General features: G+C 42.6%; 1 protein-coding gene across 2 annotated transcripts; it reads left to right on the top strand.

The window, feature by feature from the left end:
* The first annotated feature begins 5,433 nt into the window (after positions 1-5,433).
* Positions 5,434-24,367, top strand: Slc16a1 (solute carrier family 16 member 1). Of its 2 annotated transcripts, none has more exons than XM_085835599.1 (5): positions 5,434-5,548; positions 16,786-17,045; positions 18,366-18,509; positions 19,816-20,661; positions 22,547-24,367. In XM_085835599.1, exons 2-5 carry the CDS (start codon positions 16,829-16,831, stop codon positions 22,819-22,821), a joined length of 1,482 nt encoding a protein of 493 aa, XP_085691725.1. In that variant the 5' UTR covers positions 5,434-5,548; positions 16,786-16,828; the 3' UTR covers positions 22,822-24,367. The 2 variants fall into 2 exon arrangements, with proteins under 2 accessions (XP_085691725.1, XP_021014078.1); XM_021158419.3 differs by lacking the exon at positions 5,434-5,548 and adding an exon at positions 5,867-6,056.
* Positions 24,368-25,287: the final 920 nt, after the last annotated feature.

Genomic DNA, 25,287 nt, shown 5'->3' with positions numbered 1-25,287 from the left:
AAGCTCTTCTTTGTAAAGATTGTTCAATGAATCATGAGAACTTCTCTCTCTCTCTTCTCCCCCTGCCCCTCAAGGCAGGGTTTCTCTGCATAGCCCTGGCTGTCCTGGAGCTCACTCTGTAGACCAGGATGGCCTCAAACTCAGAAATCTGCCTGCCTCTGCCTCCCAAGTGCTGGGATTAAAGGCGTGTGCCACCACTGCCTGGTGAGAACTTCTACCACAATAGGAAGACCTTTATATCTTTACCTAAAGAAGGATGGCATATAAAACCACAAAAATATAACCATATCAGAGCAAATAAAGGCACAACATCAGAACTTATTTATTTATAAATAGAAGCTCACTGTGGAGCCCAGGTGGTATAATCCTCCTATACCTGCTTCCAAGACTACTGGGATTATAGCTGTGTACTAAATGCTTGGTTATAAGCCAAGACTTGTACAAAATGTAGAGACAAGGGTACACTGTAGATTTGAAAGCTTCTGGACCTCACTAGATACAACTATAGGTAACAGGCTATGCCACACTCCATGGGATTGTGTGGTTTATTGTGGTTCTGGGAATAAAACACAGGACATCATACATTCTAGGCAAGTGTCTTACCTCCAACTCCGGAATCTTAAAATCAAGTTCAAAGTTCATCTCTCCCTCCAACTTGGCTGCCTAAATTCACATTACTCCTAAATTCAGATGGGGAATAAGCAGTTGTTAATCATGACTTTTTGATGTCATAGACAGGTTTCATGATCAACAGTTTGCATAATGGTTGCTTCGCTCTATCAAGAAGCTTGCTACAATGGCCTCAAACTTTGCATTGCTCTTGTATTAATAGCTACATATGGCAACTTATACATTTTTTTATAATTTGTAAAATTATTTTTGTACGTTTATGGGTAAGAAAATATATTAGTGTATGGGCACAATCCCCCTTCCCCAAAGCAACATTCTTGTCTAGGAACAAGACTAAAAAGTAAGTGACCATTTACTACTTTGTCATGTTGAAGAAATTTTTATTGCAGGTAAATTGTTTTCTGTTAAACCATCTTGGCCAAATTATCTCCTGTGAGCAGGAAGCCAGGAAAGTGGCAGATCAGGATGTAAACTGGTGCAGGTAGGTGATAAAAGGTTCAAAATAGCAAGAGCTGAGGAGACAGAGTTCAGAGAGGACCTTGAGCTCACCTTACTGTTACTGAGTTACTCTTCAAAAAACTTTAGCGACCCAGAGGAAGGCTTCAGGAAGCAGCAGGACCATAGCTGACTTGCAACATGAAACTAGATGAAGATGCTTGGCATGCACTCTTCAGCTTTAAAGAGGGCCTTCAGGAGTAGCACTCTTTGGTCTTTGCTTAGCCAGCACTTGTTTCATAAACGGTTCAGCTCTACCCAATTACAAGCTCCGCCCCTTCCCATCTCTCCCTCTTATGGACTTTACAAGAACAAACTATAACAGTGTTTGTAAAATACTTGTAGATGTTTCTAAGGATTACCAACCAGGATGTTTATTTGGCCTGGCATTTGTAAACTTCATTTTCCATATTTTGCATTAATTAGAAATTGTGTGGGTTATGTTCTTGGCTGAATAAGCACTGTGTTTAAAAGAATCCTTTCTTGTGTTGTTAGTAAACTGGGAATAGTAGCGACTTCCTGTTTTCTGTATCACAATAAGTGAAAGAATTGAGGGAATGTTAGCCGTTCCACATTTCTAGAGGGAACATGCTGTGATTTTTTTTTCCTTTCCAAATAAGTATATAATCAGTAGTTTTTGATTTCGCACTTCTTCTGCTGCCACTAATTTATGGAGTTGTAACTCTTACCTTGAATTTTTTCTTTTTTCTCACTCAACAACAGTACAGATTACTTACGTGAGGCAGATGCCAAATCACCACCCATTTACCCAACTTTAAAACAGATGTGGATTCTGGGAAACTTGCTATAAAGCTAAAAACTATAGAGAGCATAACTCAGCATAACTCTTGATAAAATAGAAACCTAGTTGGTGACTGAATATTTTGCTTTTTCGGACCATGCCATTCATTAGATGGGTACACTCAGAAAATAATATATATATTGTGCATTGGTGTTTACCAGCATCTCTGTATGAAGGTGCCAGATCCCCTGGAACTGGAGTTACAGACAGCTTTAAGCTGCCATGTGGGTGATGAGAATTGAACCTGAGTCCTCTGGAAGAATAGCTAGCTTTCTTAGCCACTGAGCCATTTCTTTAGCCCCAGAAAATATCTTTTAGCATTCTGGACTCCATTTTATTTTCTTTTTGAGACAGGGCCTGCTGTGTAACCAATATGGCAGTGTCTCATCCAAGCCCATCTCCAACTTATGCATCCTCCTGTCTCAGCTTCCCAGTGAGGGGATCATAGATATATGCCAGGATGCATAGCTTTTCCATTTCCATTCATGTTAAATGTCTGTGGGGGGTATGCTATCATTTTCCTGTTCTCAGCTTTAATTTTTTTCTTCTTTCCTCCTTCCTTCCTTTCTTCTTCTTTTTTTTTTTAAGACAAGGTTTTACTATGTAGCCCAAGCTAGCTTTAGACTCTTGAGAGCTATCTACCCTTTTCCCAAGTGGTGGGGTTAAAGATGTGAACCACCATGCCAGGAAAGTTTAAAATAAATTAAACTAAAAAATATGAAACTTATTTTAATTAATTTATTTATTTGACAATCTAAGAAAGTCACAGTATGAACAGTTGCGGTGCAGTTGGGATTCTGGAATCTCAGTGCCTTTAATGTGGGAGGCTTTGTAAGTAAAATGCATGGGTACTTCAGATAGCATGTGTGAAGGAATCTCTCTAAAATTGACCTCACTGGTTTCACTCTCAGCAAACTGACCTGGTTCATTCAGCATGGCCTTTATTGTTCCTGATGTAAGATTATGTTCTCTTTTTAAAAAATAAACACATGACCACCAGACAGTATTAATTTGTCAAACATGCTGTCAGGGCCTTCACAGCTACCACGGGTCTTGTCCTCTTCATCCCTCACATTCTTAGAAAATTGCACTTTGACCCCACAGGAACTTTAGCAGTTTCCTGGTGAGATGGAGACACGGCCTGCTATCCACCTGTGTCTAGAGGAAGTGCGTACAAGTCTCTAAATGTCTAAATCTACGCTCCTTAGTTTATTTCCTGAGTGTGTCATGGTTTAAGTCAGAATAAGGGCTTTAATTGGTGTTATCCCATTGTTTTCTCCAAATCACCTGCCCTATTGTTTTGTTTTGTTGGTTTTTTTGTCTCAAGTACTGGATATCACATAAAAGTCCTTGTGCCGCTGAGCTACATGCTCAGCATTCTGTAGTTCTTTGGATCTTTCCCTCCTATGCATCTTATAAAAATAACAGTAACATTAATTCATGGTCCAGCTTGGCTCAGTAGGAATTTGCTGCCAAGCCTGACACCCTGAGTTCAATCCTCAGGTCTCACAGGTGGAAAGAGAGGACTGATTACCTAGTTTCTTCACACACACTAAATAAGTATAACTAGAAATAAAGTATTAATTCATAAAACTTATGGAGGCCTTTCAAAGAATCACTAATCACTTTTACAAATACTACCTCATTGATTATCACAATAGCTCAGGCTTCTCAGTACTATCTTTAACGTACTTTGAGGAAGGACTTAAAGCCAAAGTTCAATTAATTACTGGCCCAGATAGCAATTATGGGGCTAGGTCCTCTGATTCCAATTATACTCAACTCACAACATTAAGTCTCTATCTGCCGCAAGCCAGGTTGTGTAGGGTCTGAGTCTTCAAAAACGTTAATAGCTCTTTCTAAAAACAAAATTACAACATAACATATAACAATATGATCCTGTGCCTTGGAAGTAGGTGCTAATGGGTACCCTTCAGGGTTTTAGATTAAGTTTTATGTATGACATTTTTCTATTTATTCTCTCATGATGTCATATAAATGCGCTTTTGACCATATTCCTCCTCCATTAGTCTCTCTTCTTTCTTACTCATTTGGTGTTTATTTATCAGATGTAAAAGGCAAAATATTGCTCATAAGCAGCACTTGGTGGCTTTCAAACTGGATCCTACTAACATGCCGAACTCTTCATACTGAAAGGAAGGAGGCAGAGGGGAGCTGACAGCACACAGGGCCTCTTTGGTTTTTTGTTTTGTTTTTTGGGTTTGTTTGTTTGTTTGTTTTTTGGTTTTTCGAGACAGGGTTTCTCCGTATAGCCCTGGCTGTCCTGGAACTCACTTTGTAGACCAGGTTGGCCTCGAACTCAGAAATCTGCCTGTCTCTGCCTCCTGAGTGCTGGGATTAAAGGTATGGGCCACCACACCCGCACACAGGGCCACTTTTTAATCACTGGTTCTTCATCTACAAAACTAAGTAGAGGGCCTATTTTGGAGGGTTAGGAAAACCAGTGTAGGTGAGGAGAGGTTGGAAAGCAAATGTCGGGGAGGGCAGGATCTTGGTATGCAGTAAGAACCTTGGAAGTCAGAAGGCCTGACTTCTTTAAAAAATATTCTCACTGGGTGTGATGGAGCACATGCCTTTAATAGCAGCACTGAAGCAAAACCAGGCGGATCTCTTGAGTTTGAGGCCAGTCTAATCAACGTAACAAGTTTCAGGCCAGCCAAGAGAATACATAATAAGACCATGCCTCAAAACACAAAATTAAACAAATAATCTCAGCGGTAGGGAGGCAGGGGCGGGTTGATTTTTTTTTTTATTTTTTATTTTTTTTTATGTTTGCTCTCTTAGTTCGAAGCCAGCTTGATCTACATGATGAGTTCCAGGTCAGGTGGTGCTATACACACACGAGGCTATCTCAAAAAAAAGAAAACAAGAAATCAAAACCAACCAACCAAATACCCATGTCATAATAATAAAAATATCAAGGGTCCTGGCCATCAAGAGTACTCACTAGTTTACCACTTCAAGACACTTTGGAATCTGGGCTTGGTGAAGAACCGAAAATGGCTCTTGTGACACCAGGCTCTGTAGCTTTGACTTTAAATGTTGGCGACTTCCTAGCCTGGTGACTTCTGCCAGTTAACCTCGTGAAGCCCGGGGTTCCTTAGTTACAAGATCTTGTTGGCACCTATCTCATACGGTTGTGAAGATCATACAAGATAATTCTGGTGCTTACTTAGCATGCAACTGTCCCAATCCCACTAGCCATAATCCCGACCCGTCCCCCAAATCCAGTGTTCATAAACTTCTGGCCTAAGAGCATGCTCATATCAGCGTTCCCAACGTACACACCCTCTGCCCCGCGGCCAGTTTCTCCTGACCCGCTTGTCCTTAAACTAAGCGTTCATCAAATGCCACAGGTCAGGCTCTGTGACGAGATACTTGCGTAAAATCGCACATTAAACTTCCTAACGCCTCCACAGTGGCTGATGTAGCGCAAGGAAACAGGCCCGGAGGGTTCCAGCAACTTCCCCGGGTCCCCGAGCCCGGGTTCCAGGCCCACATCGGAGTCTACCAGTGTCCATTTAAAATGCTGTTCAGTCCCCGGACTCCGACGGTCCATCGCCTTCGCCCTCTGCACCTCAGGGTCGGCCCTCAGGGCAGGTTGTTTTTTTTTTTTTTTTTTTCCCTTTTCTCCTCCAGAGCCTGAGGGGTGAGGCCCGCGATGGCGTCCCCGGCACGCGCCAAAAGCAGCTATCCCCTCAGAGCGCTGATAAGGATGTGCGGGGTCTCCGGGCCGCGGCGCCGGGTCACGTGGCGGGAAGGGGGGCGCCGGCGCGCGCGCCCGAGCGAGCGGGCACGCGCAGCCCGCAGCGTGTGGAGGCGCGAGATGCCGAGCTGGGAGTATGTATGGCAGGGAGGGGGCGGCGGCCGGGAAGGCCGACTCCACCCCCTGTGCGCATGCTCCGGCCCCCGCGGGTTATAAGGCAGCCGCGCCTGCCCCGCCAGACAAAGTGGCGAGCTGCGACGTGACTGGTCGGTCGTGTAGGTGCAGCAGCCAAGGAGCCCGGCGGCGGGCAGGGGACACGAGCGGGACCCCCCCGGCTCCGAGGAACTGCGGCCCGCGCCGCCGCGTCACGCACACTCCGGGCGCCGCGAGACACACATAACGGTTAGTCGGGGCTGAGCGGGCAGCGCGCGGCACGGAATCCGCGGTGCCCTTGGTGCCCCGGTGGGGTCGCGGAGCCCCGCGGGCACGCGGGGACTTTCCTCCCTGGGGCAAGGGTGGGGGCGAGCGACGCGGCATCCTGGGCGCGCGGAGCCGCGTGGCCCGGAACGTGGCGTGGGTGAAGGGGACCTTGAGGCGCCGGGCACAGCGTCTCTCCCGGCCGAGCTGCGGGCCCGTGGTCAGGTGGCGGCCGCCGGGCTGCGGGAGTCGGGTCATGGTGCCCGGTGACCTTGGGGGAGACGCTTCCAGCGCTGCCTACTCTAGGCGCCTGGAGAGATGCTTAGGTCGGGAAGAGGGACGACCTGAGGCCGCTTCACGTGGTGCACTCCTGCCGCCTTCTGCTCGGAGGGAAGGCACTGGGGCGGGAGTTACTTAGGACTCGTGGCATACCCGCCCAGCCTCCCCGGTCTGCCAATCGGTGTCCCACCTGGTGACTTGCTAGAGTGGTGTGAGGAATGTGAGGAGCTGCATTGCGAACCGCCGGTACAAGACTGCGGGGTTCGAGTGAACTTTGAGGAAGGGGCTCTTTATGGTCCAACCTGTGGCTTCGGCGCGTCTGCCGCGGGCACGGGGTCTCAAGGCATCCCTGTGGAGCAGATTTAAATGTCCTTACATTTGATCAGAGCACGCCTTCTGGGCCAAGTACATCCCTTTGCCGAGTACATTTTAGCTTTTCTTTATGATGGCGTTTTTGGTGCAACCAGCAGTTACGAAAACTAGCGTCTGATCACTCAACCAGGAAACGCACGTGTTACTACTTCAGTCTTTTCCCGTTTTCCAGTGGCTCATAAACTGGCGGGCTACTGCTAGTAGTTACACCGTGACAAACTACTTTTGTTTTTTTTACCCATAACTAATTTTGAAATCTTAAGGCGTCATTCAGCTTAGGCTCGGGGTGTGTAGCTCAGTGGTATGAGTACTTACCTGCCTGGCCTACCATGCCTGAGGCTCCAAAGTTTGATCGCCGGCATTGAAAAAAAAATTACTTTGGTTTTAAATGAGTATATGCTGACGTGTGAGATTAGTAATTGTACGAGAGTTTGGGAAAGGGTGGATGGGAATTAAATCAAGCAGGGTGGGTTTTTTGTTTTCGTTTTTTGCTTGTTTTTCTCAGCTGAATAAGAGACTATCTCGAATTTATTTATTCATCATTCATTTATTTTAATTAAGTGGTAAATGGTGCTTCTAAGTCCAAGTCTTCAGGGATGTGCGTGTGTGTGTGTGTGTGTGTGAGAGAGAGAGAGAGAGAGAGAGAGAGGAAAAAAGGAGAAGGAAGTGGGCAGTCCATCGCCTTAGCCTTAAATCCAAGGTGTACAGGCAGGAGGTATAGGCTTTACATAGTGAGACCCTTCTCAAAAAACAAAGTAAAAATGACTAAGTTTTACAACTTTGCCTTCCAAGTATCATAAGAAATGACCAATAATTCAAGACTTTAGATTGGGGGGGGGGGGTCGTCCAACACAGAGCTTCTCTGTATATCCCTGGCTGTCCTGGAACTCTGTTGACCAGGTTGGCCTTGAGCACAAGAAGAGATCTGCTTCTGCTTCCCCAGTGCTGGGATTAAAAGCGTCTGCTACCATGCCCAGTCCTAGAATAAATTTTTAATTAAGTGTATTTCAGTCATTTCATTGTGGGTTTAAGTAGATGCTTCGGTTTATCAGATTGTGACCTTGTTAAATATGAAAGTTCTTAGTTTGAGGAGCATTTTGAGAGTTTTAAAGCTTTAGCTGTACGATTTACATAATCCTAAACAGATTAAGGGGGGCAGGGCGGGGGATAAGGTGGTGTAAACTTGGATACCTATAAACTCTGACAAAAAACAGTGTTAGATTAGTATTTTCCCAACTTCTTGAAACTTTCATTCCCACTGTGCCTCAGGAACTTCCCAGTATGCATTTCATGCAAGGTCTAGGTCCCCGGATAATGCCTACTTGACTTTTTTTATTTCCCATACTAGGGAATATGGACTAGGAATATGGAACTTGAACACAAAACTGAAAATTGTGGCTAGAGAAGTTAAGATTCCGCAGAGAACGGATTCTAGTATTTACCCTTGGGTTTGTAGTCTAGCTGGAAAGCAGATGTAGTTAAGTACTCTTAGCAAACAGTTTAGGGGAAAGTAAGGTTACCATGGGAACAAACACTGTTTTGTATAGGTGTGAGAAAATGCTCAATTTAAGGAAACACTAGATATGCCTGCCTCTCTGAGGAAATACTACTTAATCTGCAGTTTGATAAAGGTGGGAGCTAGTTTGGCATAGGTGGTGATAGGTTGAAAGGGCATTTTTGAAGCTGAAAGAATTTCATCAAAAACTAAGACATAGAAAGGTCAAAAATAATAAGAGGGACTAGAAATGTCAGCCAGTGGAGTGCCTTCAGTCATTGTAAGGACACAGGAAGAGACTGAACAGTTAAAAGAACTTAGTGTGGCTGGGCAGATTTGCGTTTTAGTATCATTCTGGGGATAGCTGGTTAGAGGGGTTCTTAGAGTGGGACCATATGTGAATGAATACCTAGGGGAATCCTTGAGAAAAGGAAGGAAGCAGGTTTTGGGTGGGGGACTAGTTAGGTGTTGGAGATAAGAAACGGGGTGAAGTTAAGAATGTGGTTCAAGTTGCTAGCTGGAGCAAATATAAATTTTTTTATCTTCATTTTAACCAATGTTCCTGAGGTACTGTGACTACACCAGAACTGCCCAATGTATAAAACTCATAGATTAAATTCAAAGCCATTTCTGCCCTCTTGTCTGTTTTCATTGGTGAAACTGAAATTATTTTGTTTCCTCTTTACCTTCTTTATGTTAAGTATGGAAAATGCTAATTAGCAGGCGGTTAAGTCACTCCTGTGTCATCAATATCCCTTCCTACTTTCCTTGTGAAGCAAATCCTAGATGAAAGAATAATAATAACTTTACTAACTTAGTTATATCCATAGCTATCTGAAAGATAGGAGTCACATTGTCCTGCTTTTAAAAATTAACATCACCAGATATCTGTCCGTATTCAGATTTTCCCAAGTTATATTTATATCTATGTATTAGTTTAGGTGTTTTAGTAATTGGTTCTCTTGATCAAGGATACAAACAAGGTCATATGTTTGTCTGAAATCTATAGGTTTCTCATCTAATTTATTTGGAAGAGACAGGCCCTTTTTCTTCCTCTTCCTTCTTGTCTTCTGTGTTTGGGATTCTGAGTTTGTCCTCCTGGCATAGTTTTAACATGTTCTAATTAGTATATCCCCTGCCCCTTGTGTTTTCTCTCATTGGAAGCTCACTTGAAGACCAAGCACTGCAGTCAGGTTTTTATCTCTGAGAAAAGGTTTAGGAGAGGAGATCAAGTATCTTTCATGTTTGCTATTTCTACTTGAAGACATGTGATGGTTTTTCTTTCTGCTGTATTCACAACCTACTCTTGGTTTGAAAAGGCAGTAATTTGATTGCACTCTAGTTTTTTTACCAGCTTTCTATGTGCATGTTTGCATCTGAGACCCTCTCAGATAGCCTAGGCTGGCCTCACACTTGTCGTGGACCAGAATGGCTTAGTTTGAACTCATGATCCTCTTGTCTCCACTTTCCAAGTGGTAAGACCACAGGCATGAGCCACCGTGCTAACTGTAATCCTATTTTTATTTAATATGATATATGAACTCTAATAATGAGTTCCAAGGATTGAACTCAGGTCATCAGATGCCCTTCAAGTTCTGGGGGGGGGGGGGTGTTTTTAAGCAGTGGAGCCTTGATCTACCTTTTTCAGTTACCTCTGAGGCATTTAAGTTTAATCTAATACTTATTCTGTTTTCTACTTCTTCACCCTGGAACCCTAATCTTGTGATTCCACTGTTCTTCCAGGTAGCCATGCTTAAATACTCGTACATCATCTTAGTACTTCCCCTGGTAGACCTACTTCTCCTATGCACAGGTAGCTTCCACATCATCTTTGCCTCTCTGACTCTCTTCCATTACTGTTACCTAAACTAACTGTTACCCAGTTTAGATTGTTTTGTGATTAATTCAGTGGTATTATTATTGTTGTCAGAGAGAATCTCATGTGGCCTAAGCTGGATTCAAATAACCTATGTATCTGAAGGATTGTCTAAGTCACCATACCTGGTTTGTGTGCTCCTAAGGACAAACCTAGAGCCACCACATGTGCTAGGCAAGTATTCTGACTAAGCTACAGCCTTTGACTTCCTTCTGTGATTGTCATCATCTTCCTTCTACACCACTCTAACAGTTTCTGGTCATCTCCCTAATCAAAACCACTCAAGAGGTGGGGGCCGGTAGATCTGTGAGTTTGAGGCCAGCATGTTCTTCATAGCGAGTTCAAGGACAACCAGGCCTACATAATTACAATCTTTTAAATTCTGTGTGTTCTTTAATTTGTCTTAACCACGTGGCATTTTCTTCCCTCTGCTTTAATTTTTTTTTTTTTTGGAGGAATGGTGACGGGTCGTAGATCTTACAGTAGATAATCTACTGTAAGGGATCTACTGTAAGAGTGAGCCCTAGTATCATACAAAAAGGAGTTTCAAAGCTCAACACTCACAGTCCCAGAATGAGCTAGCTCACTTCACCAAGTAATGAAGGCTCAGCCTTTGAAGGATATCACTGACCATAAATAGCGAACAGGACCCAGTTCTGTTTATTGTCACACTACTACCCTGTTGCTAATTACAGCCCATAATATTGTTCAATTTGATTTGACAGAATTAGCCTTTGTAGAGAAAAGAACTTTAAAATGTTCTGGTATTGTAAGTTGCATAACTGATCATTGGTTGAAAAGCAAATCTTTTCCATGCTTCTGTTTTGCCTCTGGTGGTTGGTGGTGGTCGTTTGTGGGTTTGGGATGTTGGAGATATGTATTGGTTACTTTCCTCATAGTTGTGACCAAGATACCTCCAAGAAGCAACTTGAGGGAGGCAGGCTTTCTTTCAGCCCAGGGTTTGAGTATCACATGAGAGTGAGGAAGGCATGGCAGCAGGAAACCGGCAGCTGCATAAGGCTGCTTGCTCACATCTGGCCAATCAGGAAGCAGAGCTACACTATACCCCTCCACACCTGCCTCTAGGACACACTCCTAACTAGGTGTTATCTCCTAAAGGTCCTCAACTTCCCCAAACACTGCCACCAGCTAGTGACTTAGTGTTCAGATATATGAACCTGTGAGGAACATATGCTTTCAAATCATAACAGGATAGAACCCAGTACATAATAGAATGAATGGAACCTTTAGTCGGTTGGTAGAGGTAGTTCTTTGCAGGCCTGACCGCTTGCATTATACTCCTGGGTCCACAAGGTGGCAGGAGAGAACCCGACTCAGGATAGTTTTCCTCTGACCTCCACAGGAGTGCTGTCCACACACACCTTTACACAGGGACAGTCTTTCTCTTTGAATACATTTTAAAAATTGAAGAAAATCACACTGTTGTTTGTAAACTATCTTGGAGAGTAAAGGTCTTTCTTTTCTTTCTTTCTTTTTTTTTTTTTTTAAGTATTCTTCGTGTTGCTCTGGCTATCCTGAAACTCACTCTATAGACCAGGCTGGCCTCAAAATCTGAGGTCAGCCTGCCTCTGCCTACCAACCACCACCATCCAGCTAGGTTTTCTTTTTGGATTCCTGTGGAGCAAAGAGGACAACTTGCAAGAGTTGATTCTCACCATGTGGGTCCCTGAGATCAAACTGGTTGTCAGGCACAGTGGCAAGTGCATTACTTGCTGAGTCATCTTGCCAGTTCAGTTACTGGGGTTTGAGAACCAAAGCAATGTTTTTACTTAGTTTTCTCTTTTATTTTCATGTAGGAAGGGCTTTTTATTTATTTTTTCATCTTATTAGAGATTTTAAACTTACCAGTGTGCAAGATTAATCTCTAAGGTGTGTGGAGTTCAGTAGAGTTTGTAAATTTGTTGGAATCACAACTACGGGTGTAGGGTTGTTGTGTTAGTGCCTGCAACTTTGAAACTAGTAAATCTCAGACTTTATCAGCTGTTAGACACAGATTGAAATTGGCACCATTTCAAAATCACCACTAGCACTTAACAATGTCCAATTAAAAATGTTTTGACTGGGGGCTGGTGAGATGGCTCAGCGGGTAAGAGTACTGGCTGCTCTTCCAAAGGTCCTGAGTTCAAATCCCAGCAACCACATGGTGGCTCACAACCATCCGTAATGAGATCTGACGCCCTCTTCTGGAATGTCTGAAGACAGCTACAGTGTACTTACATATGATAAATAAATAAAAATCCTTTAAAAAATGTTTTGACAGATATAATTTTGATTTTTCTTATGCATATATACATTTGCTCTTGTTTTTTGTTTTGTTTTTAAAGTTTTTTGTAGCCTAGACTGGTCTTGAACTCACTATGAAGATTACAATTCCTCCTCCTCCTCTAGCCTCCAGAGACTGGGATTACAGGTGTGCCCTGCCATACCCAGTTTAAAAGTGTGTTCTGATGAGTTCCACAGGGATTGCCAAAGTGCTGCAAGAATCTGACACCCCTCAGGGGAAGCGAGCGTTACTCCTGTTCCCCTGTGAGAGTGAGGCTAGCCAGACCTATAAAGACACACAGCAGAGAGATCGTGTCATAGGATTATGTAATCATAATGCCACAGGTTAAGTCACAAATTCAAACAGAATATTTTTCAATTAGAAAGTGTAAGTACCACCAATTAAATGAGTGTCTTAATTTGACTTGGGTTTTCTGGCCCTGTTTCCAGTAGGTTCACATCAGCAAATATACTTCACATTCATTGAAATATTCTATTCAACAGCTCAGTTGGAAGAACCTCTAAAGAGGTCATTGAACATCAGCCTTGAAATTCTTGCAGATTAGAAGCACACATCCTTCCTTCAGCCTCTTCTGAGTATACTATAGTACTTACTCTTAGCTCTCTGTCACTTAGAAACCTTAGTTGAGTAGAAGGGAACCAAGTGGTTTAATAATTACTCTAATTTGAGGGAAATCAGGTACTCATTTGGAAATTGTATATTTCTAATAAAAACCCAGTAATTATTTTAATGACAACATAGTGTGAGGTTTAAATCATCAGTAATTAGGAAGGCTATTTAAAGGCTGGGCATGATGTAGTTCAGTTCAGTTGGTGAGTGCTTGCCTAGTTAGTGTTCAGTGTATTTAGCAAAAAGTCTTTTACAAAAAAACAAAAGAAAGAAAGAAAAAAGAAACACAATGTAGAGCAGTATCACACTTGAACTGACACATAAAAGTACAGTATTTCTCTTTCTGGAGCTGGTTTATTTTACTCAGCAAGTGTCCTTGAGGTCCATCCATGTCACAAATGACAGAATTGTCTTTTCTTTTTTTAAGATTTTATTTATTTATTATATGTAAGTACACTGTAGCTGTCTTCAGATCTCATTATGGGTGGTTGTGAGCCACCATGTGGTTACTGGGATTTGAACTCAGGACCTCCAGAAGATCAGTCAGTGCTCTTAACCCCTGAGCCATCTCACCAGTCCTGTCTTTTCTTATTTAGGCCTAAATTACTGTATGACTGTGTGCATGATGTATATATATGCAGGCATGTATGCTGTGACATTCATGTGGAAAAGAGGACAACTTTGGAGTCAGCTTGTTGAAGATTCCAGGAGTCAAACTGAGATGGCCAGACTTGTTTGCAGAAGTTCCTTTGCCCACCAAGCTTGTAGAGTCCTAAAACAGTGTCAGCTGGGCATGGTGGGGCATGGTTTCAGTCCTGCAACTCACCAGGCAGAAGCAAGTAGAAGTTTGTAGAGGCACGCTTACATTTTGTGTGGTGTTTCTTTATGCAGTATGATTAAGATTATCTAATTGTGATTGATGAGTGTTTTGTTACTCCGGTCCAGGAGTCGTCTACTTTTCATAGATGTTTCTCCCCAAACCCTGGGGTTTTTTTTTTTGTTGTTGTTGTTGTTGTTGGTTTTTTTGTTTTTTTGTTTTTTTGGTTGGGGATTAGGGGCAGTAACTGCTTGGGATTAAACCCAAGGCCCTGTGCATTCTGCTAATGAGATACACTTCCAGCTTAATTCATTCATTCTCTCTCTCTCTCTCTCTCTCTCTCTCTCTCTCTGTCTCTGGGGCCACTTTGTACAACAAGAAGCTAGATCAGAACAGTTAAACAGGAGGTTACCATGCTAAATCAATCTTAGGGATCTGAGTGTCTGAATTTGAAGCCAGAAACTAGTTTATGCTTAGTAATGTACATTGAGCTTTAGATACATTCTATATCTTTTACATTCACAGCATGCTTGCTGTTCCCTTTAGGAAGTAGTATGAGAGTACAGGGAAATTAATAGTTTCCTAGGACTTTTGTAACTTCGGGAGAGAATCCAGGGAATGGGGGCTGGAGTACAACATTGGCTTGATAATATAATGCATTCTTCCCCCGCCCCCGCCCCCAACCCCTGTGTTTGTGTGGGAGAATGTGCATGTGATGGTGGGTGTCCTCAGAGCTGGAGAGCCTGGTGCTTATGAACCACCCAAAGTGGGTGCTGGCAACTGAACTGAGGCCCTTTGCAAGAATAGTATGTGTTTTTAACTACTGAGCTATGTCTCTAAGCACTGGTGTAATTTTTGTGTGTGTTGGGTTTGGGGGATAGAGTCTCACGTAGATGGTCTCGGAATGCAGAAGATCTTCCTGCCTCTGCTCTCCCACCCCGAGGGCAGGTATGCCACACTATGCTTAGCTTTTAGAAGGCACATCTTACCATTCAGTCACTTGTTTTTTACCCTCCTGTTACTTTAAGGCAGTAACGTTTAAACTGTGGGGCTGCTGCACACTATAAGATTAAAATCTTAAAACTTTTGTTCTATCATTCAGCCTCGGGACTTTAACATGTGAAGTTTATAGTGTTCCCTTTTATTGAACTACAGGCAAAGGTTCTAGTCCAATAATTTTCTTTTGGGATAAGGCCTTCTGTGTAAGAAGAAATGCTGGTATAAATGGAGACTTTTAATCAGAATTTTATGTTAATTGTAACAGTTATTTGTCAGGTGATGGTAGAATTGTATTGAATCTGTTTATGAAATTTTTAAATGTTTGCTGTTCTGCCTCCTCCCACCCCTACCCCCCAAAAAACCTATTTTGACATTGATTTACTTGTGAATCTTCCTAAAGCTACTTAAAAGTTGAAAATCTAGATTCTGTAGAAAAGCTTTTATTAACTTGATGAGGCAAGTCTTCGTGACTGAAAATTAGAGCTGCCTTTTAATTGGGACAAACCATAGCTGGCAGCTAAGCACAAAGTTTAATCACGTCCAGCACGTATTGCTGTTCTAGTCAGGGCTTGATGTGTTAGACACTCACTGCTGCCTGCATGTAGGTGTTTTTCGTGTATGTAAATACTCCTGAGATCCTTTTAGTAGTTCCTTGGAAAACGTAGAGCAGTGGCTTTATGCTCAGATAAAGGAGAGAGAGGATGGGTGCCTGGAGCACTTGAACCTCGCAGATTTAAATCCACCAGCACACCTATGTTAAGTAGCTTTTTTTTATTCAGTCAGGTACAATTTTTAAGAAACCTTGGCTTGTAAAGATGTTTTTATCTGGCCTGAATGAAATTTCCTACAACAGATCCCCATACCCCACCCCCAGGCTATGTTTGTAAAAAATTGATCCAGGTCCTTAATATTTAGATAGAACTAAATATGGTAAAAAGCCATATTTTCTAAGAACCTGGGTACCTGAGGTCTTTGTCGACTTACCCCTATTACTGCAGAAGTGTACAGTTTACTCATCCTGTATTGTGCTGGGGTTCACTGTCCCTTGCAATGAAAAGCTGGGTCCCCAAAGGAAGGAAGAATTTGTAACTACATAGATCTAGGGAGAACCCTTTGTCAGAAATCAGAGAGGTTTCTGGAGTGAGAGAAGGAAGGAAAAGCAGCTCTCATGTCTTCTCTCTTAGACAAAGTACACGTGTACATAAAACAGGGAGGTGGAATGGAGATTGGGAAAAAGGGGGCAGACTGACTGACACAAGAATGGGGTGCAATCTGAGCAAATGTTAGTGACACTCAGTATGTTGTACACTGATAACAAAACTGGGTATGTTTTTTAAAATCCCTATAATCCCAGCACTTGGAAGGTAGAAGCAGAACCAGGAGTTCGAGGCCAGCCTCAAACCAGAAGTTTGAAGTCAGCCTGGGCTGCATGTGATCCTCTTAAGGCAACCAATTTTTAAAAAAGATCTTGGACCTTTAAAAAAAAAAGACCTTCTCCCATATGGCCAGTCAAAACTCCTGCTTTGCTGATTTCTTAGTTAGAATTGAGATGGTTATCACAATTGACATGTAATTTATTGACAGAAATTTGTTTTGCTTGGTTGTGAAAACTGGCCACTTTACAGTACGTGGTGTTTATTTTCCACAAAGTATCACCCAACACTGATAACAAGAGAACCATTTTTTTAAAAAATCACATAGAATAAACTACAAAGAAACAAAAGATTGGAAACCAAAACATAAGAGTAATCACTCCATTGGAGTTGTAGGGTGAGAGGTTTGTTGCTCCCCTTGCCCCCCACTTTGGAGATAGGGTCTCACTATGTATCCTTCCCTTGACTGAAACAAAACCCAACAAGATACTTGGTCATTCTGTTTGTTGAAAGGCCTTTAGTGCAGAAAAGGGATTTGTGGAGGTTGTTTTGTTGCTGACATAAGTTTTTTCTACTTCATATCCTTCAGATACTAGATTTGCGCTGCATCTTGGAATTCATCTACACTTAAAATGCCACCTGCGATTGGAGGGCCAGTGGGATACACCCCTCCAGATGGAGGCTGGGGGTGGGCAGTGTTAGTCGGAGCCTTCATTTCTATTGGCTTCTCCTATGCATTTCCCAAATCCATCACTGTCTTCTTTAAAGAGATTGAAGTTATATTCAGTGCAACGACCAGTGAAGTGTCATGGATATCATCTATCATGTTGGCTGTCATGTATGCTGGAGGTGAGTACCCACCGCTCCTCTGACTTACGTTGGGCAGCCAGAGTCTGGACATTTTACTCTTTTGCTCAGTGTTACTTCCTGAAGTGTTGTATTAAGCGTGCTTTTCATCTCTGACAACACTGGCAGCTCTTACACCCTTATCCCATTGTGGCTTTTTGGAGCAGAAATGAAGTGCAAACTTCATTTCTCTTGCTCTCTGCCAGATACTTGAAAAGTAAACATTTTAAATATTGAGTTGCAAGATTTTAAAAAGTTACTCAAATGTCTGGAATTAGTATAGTTCAAAGTCTCAGGTAAAATTTTTAATTTTAGGACTAGGCTTGTCCCACAAGCAGAGAGGTGAGGATAACCCCTCCCCCCTTTTGGCTCGCATCCTCATATGCATGTGCACACCCAAGAGACCAGCTAAATAAAATCTTCACTTGTTCCTGTGATGTTGTGGGCTCTAAAGGCATTTTGACTGCACTTAAACTTGAATTGTATCTTTTTTCCTTTTTGTTTTCTTTGGCATGGTGTGGAGGCTATGTAGAAAGTAAATTGCTTATTTAAAACGTGTTTATTTTACCTAGAGATGTCAAACCACAATTAAACATGAAAGTTAAACCTACCATAAAACTTGAGGAATTCTGGGTCAAAGTATTTTTGTTTAGCCAGGTTGGCAGTGTTCCATGTTGTCTTGTGAGATATTTAACAAGATATTCAATCAATGTCCTATACAGACTGTAAACTTAGTTTCCAAGTGACCTGTGATGTCAGGAACTAGCGACTTTCATTCATCAGGCCTCTGGTAAGGGCCTGTTCCTTGAGTTGTTAGCTGCCTCACTTGGAAGGAGGAAAGATATATTCCTCAGCCCTCTTTCAGAAAGATGCTTGATAAACTCATGAGGCTCTGACCTAATTATGTCCTAAAGATCTTGCCTCTTGCTACTCAGTACTCTTGCTTTTGGGTTGAGTTTTAACATGATTTTCCCCCCTACCATGTGAGGATGGAACCCAGTCATCCAGGATCCGCTGTAACCTGGCAGCTTCCAGTGTCCTGTAAGCAGTCATTTGTTCCTCAAGTCCATATCTTTAAAGTGTGAAATTCAATTTTTTAAATTTCCAAATAAATGAGTTTAATACTTCATTTTGTAACCAGCAGAAAATGTTTGTTAGAGTTTGAAGCTGTGCCTCATACAGTAGCATAAAATGCAGCTGCCAGGCTTGTGAACCATGGCGATGGGCTTATTAGTTTCCTAGTTGAAATGATCTACCTTGGCATTTAGCCTTTCTTTTACAAATGTGGGAATTTGTACTACTGCATTTTTGGTTCTCTCCTAGGTCCTATCAGCAGTATCTTGGTGAATAAATACGGCAGCCGTCCAGTAATGATCGCTGGTGGTTGTCTGTCTGGTTGTGGCTTGATCGCAGCTTCTTTCTGTAACACGGTGCAGGAACTTTACTTGTGCATTGGGGTTATTGGAGGTGAGTGGCTACTGATTCATTTTATATTTATTTATTTATTGTCACTGTTTGATTCTGCAGTTGTCATTTTAGAGAGCTGCTCAGTGAGTACTACTAGTAAGGTGGCTCAGAGGGTAAAGGAAGCCTGACCCCATGGTGTAAGGAATGAACCAAATCTGGTAGGGGCAGCCCTCCTCTCTCACACCATGGCATGGGCATGCACATACACACATAAAATTGTTTGGAAGACAGGGTCAACTGTGTAGCCTTGGCTGGGCAGAAACTTGCTATGTAAACCAGGCTGGCCTCAAACTCAGATTTATCTGCCTATGCCTGCCCTTGCACCATGTCGGGCAGGATTAAACAGAATAAACTACTGCCATATAATATGTAGCTATTGCTAATTTAATTTAAGAGACAATTGCATCATTTTAAGAATAGACAGTGATAGCGGGGCAGGTGGCACATGTAATGCCAGCACTTGGGAAGCAGAGGCAGGCAGAGCCAGCCTGGCCTACAGAATGAATTCCAGGACAGCTAGGGATGGTAATTCATGGAAGGGTGGTCATTGGCTGTTCTCCCCTTACCTCCTTTTCCCAGGAATAGGCTTTTATTATAATAGGACATGGTGCATGCTTCATGCTTCACTTCTGAAGGTTAAGGGTCTTCTCAGTTTTTATTTAGTCATCAAATTAGGAAAATGAGCTGTTGAATATTATAACGTTCAAATGTATGGGCTGCCATATATTTTCTTCAGTGTACAAAACTAACCTTTTTTTGTTTGCTTGTTTAGACCAAAGAGGATGAGTGTATTTTGTCTTTTTTTTTTTCAGTTAACTATGTATTATGAATAGCGTTTATTAATGTCATTCAATATTTGAGACAGAACAAAGTTTGCCACATCTAGCCCAGCTCCAGGAGTTGATCTTACTGGGGCAGTGAGGGAATGAAGGAAGGACACAGTACATAGAGAGGAAAGCTGGGATCAGATAGGCAATTCTAGAAATCTCAGCATGGTTATTTTATACAGTTGAAAAGGACGCAGGGTTAACTGTACGTAACTGTATCAAGACAGGGTTTATAGTATATAGCTGGATCTGGATCTAGGAGACAGGTTTAGCCAGGTCACCAGCACCGCATTTCCTGGGTCTGGAGTTACAAGGTAGCTGTAAGCTTCCTAGTATGGACACTGCAAGAGGAATACATGCCTTAGCCACTGCTTAGCCCATCTCTTTAGCCCCACTTACTCTAATGTCTTTGCTTAGTAAGTAATTGAAGAGATACTTCTGTTTATGACAGTGTGTGCTATCTCTGCTCCTTTCCCTAGGTCTTGGGCTTGCTTTCAACTTGAACCCAGCTCTGACTATGATTGGCAAGTATTTCTACAAGAAGCGACCACTGGCCAACGGACTGGCCATGGCAGGCAGCCCTGTGTTCCTCTCTACCCTGGCTCCACTTAATCAGGCTTTCTTTGATATTTTTGACTGGAGAGGAAGCTTCCTAATTCTTGGGGGCCTCCTCCTAAATTGTTGTGTAGCTGGATCCCTGATGAGACCAATAGGGCCTGAGCAAGGCAAGCTAGAAAAACTCAAGTCCAAAGAATCTCTACAGGAATCTGGAAAATCTGATGCAAATACAGATCTCATTGGAGGAAGTCCCAAAGGAGAAAAGCTGTCAGTCTTCCAAACAATTAACAAATTCCTGGACTTGTCCCTGTTCACCCATAGGGGCTTTTTACTGTACCTGTCTGGAAATGTGGTCATGTTTTTTGGACTCTTTACCCCTTTGGTCTTTCTTAGTAGTTATGGTAAGAGTAAGGATTTTTCCAGTGAGAAATCAGCCTTCCTTCTTTCCATTTTGGCTTTTGTTGATATGGTAGCCAGACCGTCCATGGGACTTGCCGCTAACACCAAGTGGATCAGACCTCGGATCCAGTACTTTTTTGCTGCTTCTGTTGTTGCAAATGGAGTGTGCCATTTGCTTGCCCCTTTGTCTACAACCTACGTTGGGTTCTGTGTCTACGCCGGAGTCTTTGGATTTGCCTTTGGTTGGCTCAGCTCTGTATTATTTGAAACATTGATGGACCTCATTGGACCCCAGAGGTTCTCCAGTGCTGTGGGCTTGGTGACCATTGTGGAATGCTGCCCTGTCCTCCTAGGGCCACCACTTTTAGGTATAGTATGTCTCCCTACATTTTTGGTTCTGATCTGGTTATAAAACTGTGTGTGAAAAGCATCTCTGCCTTTAAAGCAGAGTTGAGCGCTGAGCTTTAGTAATAGTGCACCTTTCAGCAGTAGTCAGTCAGGCGGAAGACGTCCTCTTCATGGCATCAAGTGTACCAGCCACCGTCCAGCCCCTGTGCATCTTGGACTCACAAAGCTTAGGGTTATTTTAGTAGCAGTTCCATGGATAATTCTGTTCAGTTACTTTAGTTTATGAGTCATTATATAATTTGAGAGCTTGGGTTACTAAACTTGATCTTTGAATGTTTTAGGGTTTTTAGTGGGGGGGTAGTGTTTGGTTTTTATTTGGGTTTTTTTGTTTTGGTTTGGTTTTCCAAAGCAAAGTTTATGTGTAGCTCTCTGGCTGTCCTAGAACTCTATAGACCAAACTGGTCCCAAACTCCAAGATCCTTCTGCCTCCCAAGCGCTGAGATTAGAGACATGCACCCCCACTACCTGGCTTAAACTTTTTAAAAAATCCCATGTTGGACTGATGGCGCACACCTGTTACTCCAGCACTTAGGCGCTCAGGCGAGTTCAGGATCAGCATTGGCCTGCACAACAAGATCCTCCCAAATGTCTCAACCTCCTTTTAGATATTTGTGGTGATTAATTTATAGATAAGATTTTAACCAACTTACCTTAAAATTCTTATGATTGCCAGGACCTCCTGACCCTTCCGGGTCCTCCCCTCAACTGCTGCCATTACAGGCACATGCCACCAGACTTACAGATGCTTTGATAGTACTCCTTCCTGCTCTCCCTGGTGAACTGCCAGTTCATACCAGTTTTCACCCCCACTCTTTCTAATCTGCCCCTTTCTTTACCATGTCTGCCACTCTTCTACAAACTCCTGTTTTGGAGTGGCTCATTCCCTAATATGGCCTCCAAGGCTCTACAGAGCTTGGCCCCATCTGTCTATCCAACCTGTTTCCTACCCTGCCTTCTTGCTCTCTGCCCTAAGATCCAACTCTTGCTTTCTTGCTCACACCCCTATGCTTTGCAATGGCTGTTTGGCCTGGATCTTCCCCATCTTCTTTTCCTTGACCAGTCCATCTTCCTGCTGTCCCAGCTTCAGAAGAAGCAGCATGCCTCACTTCTTCACTCGTCTCCACGCCCTTGTTCTGATCCCAGACCTTTCCCTGTACCACTTGTCAGGTTGTAAAATAGCCGTATAGAGTTCCTTTCAGATTGGTCAAGCGACATCATTACTGTCAAACCACACAAGCGTTTGGAAGAGGATGTGTGTGATGAGCCATTTTCCAAATTCATTTGGTGTCAAAACAGTAGAGAGGCTTCCCTAGCACTGCACCGAGGTAGCAGGTGCAGGCCTCAACTCAGACCCTGTGTTCCCTTACTAGTGCTGTGACCCGAAGCAGACACTTACTGTTGCTGTACTTGGATTTCTGTAACTGCTGGAGATACATTGTAGATTCGGTGCTGAGAGTGTGCTGTTTGGCTACAGAGCAGTGTTCTCCGGAAATGCTGATAAAGAACTTTGGCCTTGATGACTGAAGTGGATCTGTGTGGCCTTGGACACTCAAACTTCCTTTGAATTACAGTTTACCCTTTGTGCAGTGAGAAAGTGGATTGTGATCTCTGACTTTTATCATTGAGATTTGCCAAGAGTTAATTGTCGCCAATTTGAAAATAGAAAATACAAGGCCAGTCAAAATCAGGAACACTATAAATAGAAAACCTTGCAGTTCATTTTTGGTCCTTAGGTGTTGTGGGCTCTTTGAAAGTTGCTCTGCATCTTTCTGAGTAGATCTTTGCACTTTAGGAGAGGTGTCCTTGCTTGCTCTTACCCACATAGCCTTGTCTTCTGCATCTTAGGCCGCCTCAATGACATGTATGGAGACTACAAATACACGTACTGGGCTTGTGGCGTGATCCTCATCATCGCGGGTATCTATCTCTTCATTGGCATGGGCATCAACTATCGACTTCTTGCCAAAGAACAGAAAGCGGAGGAGAAGCAGAAAAGGGAAGGAAAAGAGGACGAGGCCAGCACCGATGTCGATGAGAAGCCAAAGGAGACAATGAAAGCAGCACAGTCGCCGCAGCAGAACAGCTCCGGGGACCCCACAGAGGAGGAGAGTCCTGTCTGACCTGTGAAGCCTGGAGAGAGCAGCATGTGACCCAAGACATCCGAAACCATCCTGCTGGCCTCTAGTCTACCAGTGGTGCTCAGTGCAGACAGTGGACATTTGTGTGGAAAACCTACCAGGTGTTCATTGGTGGAATTTTTTTTTTTTTTTCACTCCTTACCAATGCCTGAATTTAAAATATACTATGCTTTAGGTAGGGAGTGGTTGGCAAAGGATATGGGAAAGAAGTAGTGATTTCTTTTTGTTTGTTTGTTTTGTTTTAATCTTAGCTTTTAACAGTGTCATGAAGATTATAATATGTGCCTTAAGTTTTAGTTTTTAGAACTCTTTAGAGAGCCTTAACTTTTAAACCATTCTGCTGAATTCATCTGTTTTAAATGTCATTTTAAAAGGAAAAATAACAACTAGCTTGCTTGAGGTAACTAACCTTAATCTTGTTTTGTTGTTGTTTGTAATGCTTTGTCAGACATTGTTACTGGAACATTTATGAATAGAGGTATTGGTTAAAAGTCGCAGGTTTATAAAATACTGACTAAAGTATTTTTCTAGCATTATAGTTGCCTGGCATATCCACCTGCTAGGTATATATTTAAGAAATTTGAAACATAAAAATTTGGGAACGTCTTGGCAGTTCCAGCCACAGCCTGTCACCTGCTGGGCACTTCTCAAATGCTTACTACAGCCTCGTGCTGAAGTGTTATCACTAAACTGTCACCTTTGCGCCTATTCAGAGACACTGAAATCAACTGCAAAAGGTTAGTATTAACATCTACAGAACAATTCTTTAACACGACTGATTTAGTGTATACAGTATTTCAAGCATCAGCTGAATTCAGTGTAGGTTTCTCCAAACCTTAGTTACGGTGTGAGAGTCTTCGTGTGTGTGGGTTTGAGGGGCTTTGAGGTCTTGGTTCTTAGATTTGAACCCAGGGCCATAAGCATGCTAAGTACATGCTGTACCACTGAGCCACAACCCACAGGCACCCTGGAATCCTTCTCCTTGACCCCTGAAACCTTTTCTCTTGATTTTTGATAGTTCCATTTATACTACTACTAGTTTAGAGCTGTATGTGAGATGATTCAGTACAGACTGAATGTATGTGCTTTTGTTTTTTTACATTGTTTTTCAGTATTTGCAAAACCAAGAGGGTCAGTGTTTGGCCTCAGGGAAGCCAATAAAGATAAAATGGGAGGAAGTTTGCTGAGAACTTGTATCATGCTTACGATTATTTGACATAGTCTTACCTCCACACCTTAACTTTCATGACCCTTTCACTCACCTGAAATGTAGAAAAATGGGTTCAGTGTAAGGATAAGAGGAAAGATGGACCAGATTGGAACTACAGTGTTTTGGTTTTTTGTTTTGTTTTTTTTTTTTTAACCTGATGTTTTCTGAATAGAGGCAGAAAAAAATAAGACATATGACACTGAATTGTACTCAATGTGTTTAAAATACCATTGTAATTGACAGGGTGAATATAGATTTAAAACCTTGTGTAAGAAGCTGACTTTTTCCAAATAAAACATTTATTTTATTTTTAGAAAACAGTTCTTCTGCATGTTTATTTGTGAGACATGTTATTTTGTCTTCATTCTTACTAATTTTTATTTTATTTTAACCTTTCTAATATTGAATCATCCATTTATATACCTTGACTCGTACATATGGCTCATTTTATGTTGATTTTTCTCCTTTTGTTAAGACAAGCAGGGAAGGATTTTAAGATCACATCTTGAGCTGAGATCCCCTGATGCTGTTAGCCTTAAGACACTGTGGGAACCACCTTGCAATATAAAGTGTTGTGGCGAGAATGTGGTGAGAATTTAGAGAGGAAACCTTGAAAGTTTATACAGACATCAACTGGTTTGGACTCTTATCTTCTGTGAAGCCATGTCATACTTTTGTGAACCCTTCTCTTCTATAAAAATGAAAGTCTCTGTTGATGGTGGAATTTTGAGCTCTGTATGTGTGCGCGCGCGTGCGCGAAGCTGCATTTGCTGGGCAGGTGTGTCTGTGCTCAGGGTTGAGCCCAGGATTTATGATGCAGGGTCACCAACACTCTTCAGAAAGGATTCTTAGTTTATAGTCAAAAGCCAAAACTGCGATAAAACTGGAACTTGCTATTAAGCTTTTTGCTAGCTGCTTAGTCTTGGGGTTTTTCCCATTAAAGGAGCATTGGGTCCAGCAATTGCTCTGTCACTGGGCTAAAACCACAGTCCATAGGATTTACAAAAGGTCAGTGTTAGTGAAGCCTGTGTGGCACTTAGCAGAGGCCTTCTCTGTCCCTTCCTCATTCTCTATCGTGGCTATCAGCTGTGCTGTAAAGCGGGCCTGGGAGTAGTGGGCGCTCTGAGCCTTGTCCGTCACTCCTTTGAGTGCTGATTTTGTTTCAAGTCCTTTCAGTTCACATAGCCGTGGCTGCTGGGTAATAGATGTGAGCAGGGCATGAACTGTCACATACAGCA

This window comes from Mus caroli, unplaced genomic scaffold (genome assembly GCF_978045245.1).
Source record: "Mus caroli unplaced genomic scaffold, Mus_caroli_1 scaffold_3, whole genome shotgun sequence".
NCBI lineage: Eukaryota > Metazoa > Chordata > Mammalia > Rodentia > Muridae > Mus > Mus caroli.
This window is presented reverse-complemented; position numbering and strand designations above follow the sequence as displayed.